General features: G+C 40.8%; 1 protein-coding gene across 1 annotated transcript in view; it reads left to right on the plus strand.

Moving 5' to 3' along the window:
- TIAM1 (TIAM Rac1 associated GEF 1) overlaps positions 1-8,603 on the plus strand; it is a 202,333-nt gene that overhangs the window by 172,950 nt on the left and 20,780 nt on the right. Inside the window, exon 20 of the mRNA XM_007941289.2 lies at positions 5,501-5,609. Coding sequence (XP_007939480.1) covers positions 5,501-5,609 — 109 coding nt within the window. The remainder of the gene's footprint in view (positions 1-5,500; positions 5,610-8,603) is intronic.

The raw sequence follows: 8,603 nt of genomic DNA on the forward strand, positions 1-8,603 counted from the left end.
GATGTTTACTTGTGTTTTATTGACTATGCAAAGGCATTTGATTGTGTGGATCATGACAAATTATGGATAACTTTGAGAAGAATGGGAATTCCTGAACACTTGATTATACTAATGAGGAACCTGTACCTTGACCAGGAGGCTGTCATTCGAATGGAACAAGGGGATGCTACATGGTTTAAAATCAAGAAAGGGAGTGTGTCAGGGTTGTATCCTTTCCCCATACTTATTCAATCCATATGCTGAGCAAATAATCCAAGAAGCTGGACTATATGAAAAAAAAAAACATGGTATCAGGATTGGAGGAAGAATCATTAACAACCTGAGATATGCAGATGATACAACTTTGCTTCGTCTCACCTATTTTGGTCATGTTGTCAGAAGGGACCCTTCCCTGGAGAAGGATGTCATGCTTGGTAGGGTGGAGGGTCGATGAAAGAGGGGGAGGACTTCAACGAGATGGATTGACATGATGGCTGCAATGATCGGCTCAAGTGTAACAGGGATCACGGAGCTGGCACGGGATTGGGCAGTGTTTTGTTCTGCTGTGCATGGGGTCTCTATGAGTCGGAAATGACTCGACGGCACCTAACAGCAACAACAACATCAGTTACCTAGAAGGAGCCCTGCTGGGGCAGTGGTTAGTGCTGGGCTGCTAACCAGAAAGGTCAGTGATTCAAACCCACCAGGTGAAGATGTGGCTGTCTGCTTCCATAAAGATTACAACCTTGAAACCCTTTGGGGCAGTTCCACCCTGTCCTATAGGGTCACTATGGGGCAGTATTGACTTGAAGGCAGTAGGTATCAGGTACGGGTTTTCCTCACTATATGAAAGTGGTGTGTTTCTAGGAAACCTTTCATAAGCTGAAATGGCATAAACTGAAGAAGGAATTACCATTAATTTATATGGGAAATATTTTTGGGAGCTTCTAGACCGAAAAAATAACCTATGAAATCATACCAAATAACACACAAAACCTACAATAACACTAACTTATAGTGTTCACAGACACAGTTCAGGGTTATGGCAGCTTGATACTGAGAGTGCAGTTCAGGGGAGGAAGCTTGGTGACACCAGTCTCACTGCTCAGGGTGTGTGCTGCCTCTTTAATAGCTCACTGCAGAACAAATCCTCAACACTAGTTTCACTTTTTGCCTTTTTTCTCTGAAAGTGAAAACCCTCTTCAGATTTCTTTTGAGTTGTGAAAAACAGTTACTGATGTAGGTCTTTTGTAAAAGCAAAGGGGGCATAATGCAAACTTTTGAAAACCGGGGCACCTGTACTTAAATCTTAGCATTGCAGAGCAGCCCAAGGACTATGGGCAGGGTTAGAATATGATAGTAGGAGGATACTCTGTAAAAAAAACCATAGTTTTCTCTTGGAATACTTTACACTTTTTTTTTTTTTTTTGCTGCATGACATTGGATGCAGAACATGCCATTGTTCTCAGCCTACCTTGCAGATAATGTAACCTCTCAAGAAGTAGAAAAGTTATCCAAAAAATCTAAAAAAATAAACCTATTACCGTGAAGTGGGTTCTGACTCATTTTGGTCCTATGAGGCACAGAGTGGAACTGCTCCTTAGGGTTTTCTTGGCTGTAATCTTTGCTGATAGGAGCCCTGGTGGTACAGTGGTTAAGCTCTGGGTAGTTAACCAAAAGGTTGACATTCAAACCTACAGCTTGCTGTTGTGTGGAAGAAATATGAAGTGTTTACTTCCATAAAGATTTACAGCATTGGAAACCCCAGGAACAATTTTACTTTGTCCTATGGGCTCACTGAGGAGCTCTGGTGGCTTAGTGCCTAGGCATCTGACTGTTGACCAAAAGGTTGGTGGTTCAAACCCCATGACCACTCTGTGGAAGGAAGACTGGGCAATCTACTTCTGTAAAGATTTACCATTTCAGAAACTTAAAAGGGGTGGGGGGTCACTGTGAGTCTGAATCTACTCAATGGCAGTGAGTTTGGTTTTTATAGGGTCGCTGTGAGTTGAAATCTACTTGGTAGCAATGGGTTTGCTTCTTGGAAGGAAGATTGGGCAATCTACTTCCATAATGATACTGCCTCGGAAACCCAAGGAGGGGTCGCTATGAGTCGGGTCTGACTCGGCAGCACATAACAACAACAACAACACAATCTTTATGGAAACCTTTCTTCAGATGTACTGCTGAGTGGGTTCAAACCTACAACCTTTTGTTTAGTAGCCAAGAGCAAACTGTTTGTGCCACTTGGACCTCTAGAAAATTCCTTAGGACACTGTTATTCTGGACTTAGTTCTGATTTTCTTTTAAACTTTTATGGTAAGAAAAAAAAATTTATTTACGTTGATTAAAGGAAGATAGCAAAATACAGAAAAAGACAAGAAGGAAAACAGTCATCTCAACACACAACTTACCACTCATAAAATTTTGGTGTTTATTTTGATGTTTTAAAATTCCATGTATGCATAGCTTAATTAGTTATATTTTGAAAGTAATTTTTTGCCTTGATTTTTTATATATATATATTGAAAAAAAAAAGACTTTATGTTCTGTTAAATTATTCGTAAGGGGTCCTTTTCATTATTATGTAATGCTTCATTTTGTGGTTGGACTGTAACAAATCAATTCCTATTGTTACGTAATTTTCTTGGCTTCATTTAATGACTGTTTTGAATACTATCACAAACATTTTGATCATAAGATTTTTTAGCTTTATTTCATTCTGATAGAAGTGGATCTTACTGGGTCAAAAAAAATTAACATTTTCATATATGTGGTATGTTCATTGCTAGATTTCAGTGATTTAGGAGCAAGTGATAATGCTAAAGACTGAAAAGTCTGTGGGTAGTGCAGTGCAAAGAATTTTTTTAGAAAAGATGGATATGATTGTAAAGTCAGAGACTATAAAAGGACATATGGCATCAGTGAAACTAAATTCTGACAGTCGAGTAAGAAAGCTTCCCAGTATGGAACAAAGAGATACAGTGTCATACAGAGTGTTCTCTCGTGAGCTGAGCTTGTAAAAGGAAATGTATAAAAGATGGAAGGAGGGATATTTGATCTGGTACCAGTATTAAAGAGTACAAAAATGCTATATCAGTACTGGGAGCTCTGAAGCCCAGAAAAATTAAAGCTTGGTAAAGATGCCAAAGAGAGCAATGAAAGAACATGTTTTTATAGAATAAGAAGAACAAGAAGGAAAATAGGCCTTCAGCAGGGGTCGGAGGTATAGTAATCAAAGGTGATGGATTACTCGGGGAAAAAGAAAAAACAATCTCTTTCATCTCCTTTTGAGGAGAATGGTCTTTGAACTAGAAAGGATGGAATGATTTTGATTCTGCAAGAAATAAAAACCTAGGAGAGAATGGGTCTTGAGGAAATAGTATGGTCTGTGTCCTGAGGAAATAGTATTTGCTGCTGACTGGAAGGTTGGAAGTTTGTGTTCACCCAGAGGTGCCTTGGAAGAAAGGCCTGGTGATCTCATTCTAAAGAAATCAGTCATTGAAACTCCTCCAGAGCACAGTTCTACTCTGACACACACAGGGCCACCGTGAATAGAAATCAACTTGACAGCAGCTGGTAAACTGGTGAGAAGACACATTGAGAAAGACACAAGTCTGTCACTTGTTATGCCAAGTGCATTGGCCAAGTCACATGGCCAAACCCAGAGTCAACAGAGCCAAGGATGTTGTACTGAGTCCAGTGGTGTTCCCATAAAACTTCTGTCTACCCAGAACCTCTGGATGCTATCTTATTTGAAACAGGGTCTTTGTAGATGCAATTAGTTAAGATGAGGTTATCCTGTATTAGGATGGGCCTTTAATCCAATGACTGTTCCTATAAGAAGGCCATATGAGAACGCACAATGGAGAATGCCATGTGAAGACAGAGGCCGATATCAGAGTGACGCATGTACAAGCCGAAGAACACCAAGGGTTGCCAGCAGCCACCAGAAGCCAGGAGAGAGGCATGGGACAGGTTCTTTCAGAGCCTCCAGAAGACATCAATCAACCCTGCTGTCACCTTGATTTCAGGCTTCCAATCTCCTGACTGTGAGAGAATAAATTTCTGATGTTTTAAGCTACTCAGTTTATGGCAGTTGTTACTCCTTTCTAATAATATAGGTCAATAATGATGATAATTATTATTATAATGGAACCACATCTATAGCACTATACCCTTTTCAGGTGGCTCAAGAGCAGCAATGACAAACTGCATTATGTTGGTGGAGGGCTGCCAGGTTGCTGCTGTGTCTAGAAACCCAGTTGGATCATAAGCAGCAACATCATCTAGAGTTATTTGTCCTTGATGTTCAGGTTCATGTTTTCAAATATTTGAAATGCTGCTCTGAGGAAAAGGGAATTGGCCTTGATTCTTATGGGCTCTGAAAGTAGAAGTGAGAGGTGTGTGGATAGGCACTGCAGGGAGGCATATTAGAGGGCAAACTTCTGAACAACTGGGGAGGGTTGCAAATGGAATGGATTGTGGACTCTAATTGTAATGCCTTGTCCTCTTGACGTTTTACATAGAGAGCAGGCTAGAGACTAGATGATCATCCCACCTATGATTAGGCAATTGGGAGTGGCCTCACAGTGGGTAGCAGCTTGGAATTGTGATAGGCTTGTAAGTGGGCCAGGAGCCCCTGGGTAATGCATATAGTTAACACATTTAGCTGCTAAACTAGAGGTTGGAAGTTTGAGTGCACCCAGAGGCCTCAGAAGAAAGGTCTGGTGATCTAGGCGGTTTTCAGCCTTTGAAACTCTGTGGAGCAGAATTCTACTTTTATATGCATGGGGGGTTGCTGTGAGGAGTCAGAGTCCACTCAGTGTCCACTGGTAAATGGGCCAATGGAATACGTAGAAAAAGGTAGACAGGGTTGTGAAGAATAAACGTTAGAATTCCGAAGGAATCTCTGGAACCATCCCGTCTGCATGGCCCTGAAAGGAGAAGACGACTTCTCTGTCTGGGGTGGTTTAGCATTGGACCACCTGGAGTGGACAAGTTGGACTTCATGATGTCTGCAGGCTACAGTGCTCAGACTGCCATAGTTAAAGAGGAATCTTCATACTCCTCATTTGGCTGTTGTTTCCTTTAGAGTAAAATAAGATCTTTTTAAAACAAGTAAAAAAAGGAAGAAGATATAATAGATTCCACTGTTTTCCAGAGGACCCTGGCTCCAAGGGGATTTAGCTCACAGGTAGAAATGTCTTCAGTCTGCTGGGTGGATCTTTGTCATTGGTAACCACTAGTGTCTCCTTGGAACACAAAATATGTCCAATTTTGAAGCTCAGTTTTGGCAGACTTACTGTGTATAAATTCCAGAGACCCAATTTGTACCCATTTTGCCACTTTATTTTTGAGATTCAGGTAGACAGACATGGGGGTGGGGGGAAGGACAAATGCTTTGAGACAGTATTTCCATGAAGTCGAAGTGATGTCAGCCTGCCAAATTTTAAAAAATTATGAAAATCTGTGTGTTTAAAATACCTCCCAGTAAGTCTTCTGTGTCCCTGGTTTTCAGGTTGCAGATCTGAGTATGGGTGACCTGCTTCTGCACACCACCGTGATCTGGCTGAACCCGCCAGCCTCACTGGGAAAGTGGAAAAAGGAGCCAGAGTTGGCAGCATTTGGTATGTAGCAGTAGAGGGTTTGGAGGAGGGGTAAAAAGTCTGGCTTATTTTCTAAAGCAAGAACATTTCTTTTCTAAGACATTATTTATTATAGTAAAACTAATTAACAGTTATCTGAAGTGGTCTTTCTGCTCTTGCAACTAACATTTCACAAATACTAAATTGAACCTTCTAGTTATATATGCAAAGATTTACCACCTTGGAAACCCAGTGGAGGTCGCTATGAGTCAGAATTGACTTGAAGGCAGTAGGTTTCTTTTTTTTGGTTTAGTTATATATATACACATTGTAGCCAGCCAGCTATGTGGGTGGGAGGACATGGCTGTACCCAAGTCTATTCCAAGTATAAACATACAGGCAGAGAAGAATTTTTTTTTTTTTTTAAACTGCCACTGCTCTGAGTATAATGAGCTCTGGTGGTGTGGTGGTTGAAACATTCAGCTACTTATCAAAAGGTTGGCAGTTTAAGCTCACCAGCTGCTCCATGGGAGAAAGATGAAGAAGTCTGCTTCTATAAAGATTTATGGCCTTGGAAACTTTATGGAGCAGCTCTACTCTCTCCTATAGGGTTGGTGTGAGTCAGAATCATCCACTTGATGGCAATGGTTTGGGATTTTTTTTTTCTTTTTTTGCTCTGAGTATAATGTTAAAATAATGGGGTGATAATTAGTCAAGAAAAAATAAAGTTAAAAATCAGGAAAAGACAGCCTCAATTTCTGAGGCCCCAAATCCTCGATCCTTTATTCTGTCCATGTTGCTGTATATAATGCCAGGACTTACAACATAGCTTCTTACCTGAACTGTCTTGGCAACACAAGGGTGCCTCCATCAGCTGTGAGCTGCATCTCAATCATCTTGTTACCAATAATATTGAAAGTAGAGATGTTATGAATGATTTATTTTTTAATAAACCAGTTCAGATGTGTGATTTTGCTGTAATTAGAACCCTCATGTGACTGTGTTATAATATCCTTTCTTGAGAGAGAAAAATTTTGCATTGGCACGCTGCAAACTGCACAGAATCCAGGAAAGATGGCTTTTGTTGTAGTATGAATGCTTGTGTGCCATGCTGCAGTGCTGTTCCTGAGTCTAAAAGCAATGAGTAGTCCATGTTATTGTTCTTTGTTGTGTGTTTTCCTAGACTCCCTCTAGAAGATTCATGAATAGGAACATAAAGGAATTATGCAGCATTTTCCATTTTTCCAACTTACCTTCTTTTTCTTTCTTTTTTTTTACTTAACCTAAAAAACCCATTGCCATCAAGTCAATTCTGACTCGTAGTGACCCTGTAGAACAGGGTAGAACTGCCTCATAGAGTTTATATGGCTATAAATCGGTCTCATCTTTGTCCTACGGAGTGGCTGCCAGGTTAGAACTACTGACTTTCCAGTTAGCAGTGAAGCGCTTAACCATTGCACCACCAGGGTGCTGCTGCTTTGTCAGAATCCTTTTATATCCTCCATGGTGAGAACAAAGAATACCTAAATGAGACATCACCTAGTGAAATTAAAATCATAGCATTTAATGCAAAGATTTATTGGTTTCTTTCTTTGATCACTCAGATTTCATTGAGAAACTTAATGATATCCTAAAGTTTTCAGGGAGCCACTGCTTATAGCTGTTGATGCCATTTCATAAAAATAACAAGCATTTACGTGGGCAGGAAAGCATGAGACTGATAATGAAATATAATGGAATGCTGGGGTGTTTTAGCATGTTGCTAGTTTTTTGTGGGGGGGGGTAGACATGTTTGTTTTCTTTTCAACATTACTTCTGATTCTTAGATTTGCAGTTTCTTCTTAGGGAAATCTGGCAGCTCCTTTACACTTGCTTCTTAGTGGGTCACTTATGGGATACAGGAATTAAGAAGTAACCCAAACCTATTTCTAATGTTGGGCTAAAGACCAGGAAGCAATTTCAGAGTTCAACCTTTGAATGCTTCATGATTTGTCACCTGAGTTTTGCAAATTCCATATAGTTAGAAGTAAACAGCTTTAGAATAAAAAAAGTAATTTGCATGGCAGAGAGGAGGAGTCTGTAAACTAAAGGGCCACATAGGAAATATTTTAGATCTTGTAGTCCCAGGGGCCACACAAAGGGCCAAAGGCAGCTATAGATAGTGTGTAAATGAATGAACAGGGCTATGATGGTGGGCTATATATATACAGGTTGCAGTCTGGATTTGGCCCATGAGTATGGTTTGCCAACCTGTGGTATTAACCAAACCAAACCCAGTGCCAGTGAGTCATTTCCCACTCATAACGACCCTACAGGTCAGAGTATAACTGCCCTGTGGAGTTTCCAAGCCTTTAAATCTTTACAGAAGCAGACTGCCTCATCTTTCTCCCACAAGTGGCTGGTGCGTTCAAAATACCAACCATTATGGTTAGCAGCCAAATGCCTTAACCACCATGCCATTAGAGCTCCTTGTAGTATAGTGTTCAGGAAAATGCTGTTAGAGGTCTGGGGCTTTGGCCTTCAGTTGCCTTGCAGACTCATTGGCTGAATGTGCATGTGTGTTTTGCGTGCATGTATTCTTCTCCTCCTTTCTCTGTTCCTTACCTCATGTATGGGCTATTTACAAGAGAGAAGTTTGGGGTACGTGAATTGAAGGAAAGTGAGCCCACACCAGTCCTCGTTGTTCGTGGAGACTGTGCATACAAACCCCAGTGCACAACAGTGAGAGAAAACTCCACAAGGACCCTAGTTAACAAGATGAAGACTCTAAACCTGGCTGTTGAGACCAACTTTATTCAGAATCCTCTCCAGGGTAATCATAAAAAGACGTAAAGTTGGGATTATGAACAAAGGTAGTCATCATAATGAGCTTGTTTATGGATTCCCAGTCATTGAAAGTGCCATGTTGGAGGGTTCTGGTGTGATTTCAAGCAAGGCTGAATTACCAGAGCCTTAGAAATGGCTGTTGAAATAAGAGTTGCTAGGAGCTCTGGTAGCATAGTGGCTAAAGCACTTGACTGCTAACCAGAAGGCTGG

The sequence above is a fragment of the Orycteropus afer genome, unplaced genomic scaffold, assembly GCF_000298275.1.
Source record: "Orycteropus afer afer isolate SDZICR_OR568_19922 unplaced genomic scaffold, OryAfe1.0 scaffold00078, whole genome shotgun sequence".
Classification (NCBI taxonomy): domain Eukaryota; kingdom Metazoa; phylum Chordata; class Mammalia; order Tubulidentata; family Orycteropodidae; genus Orycteropus; species Orycteropus afer.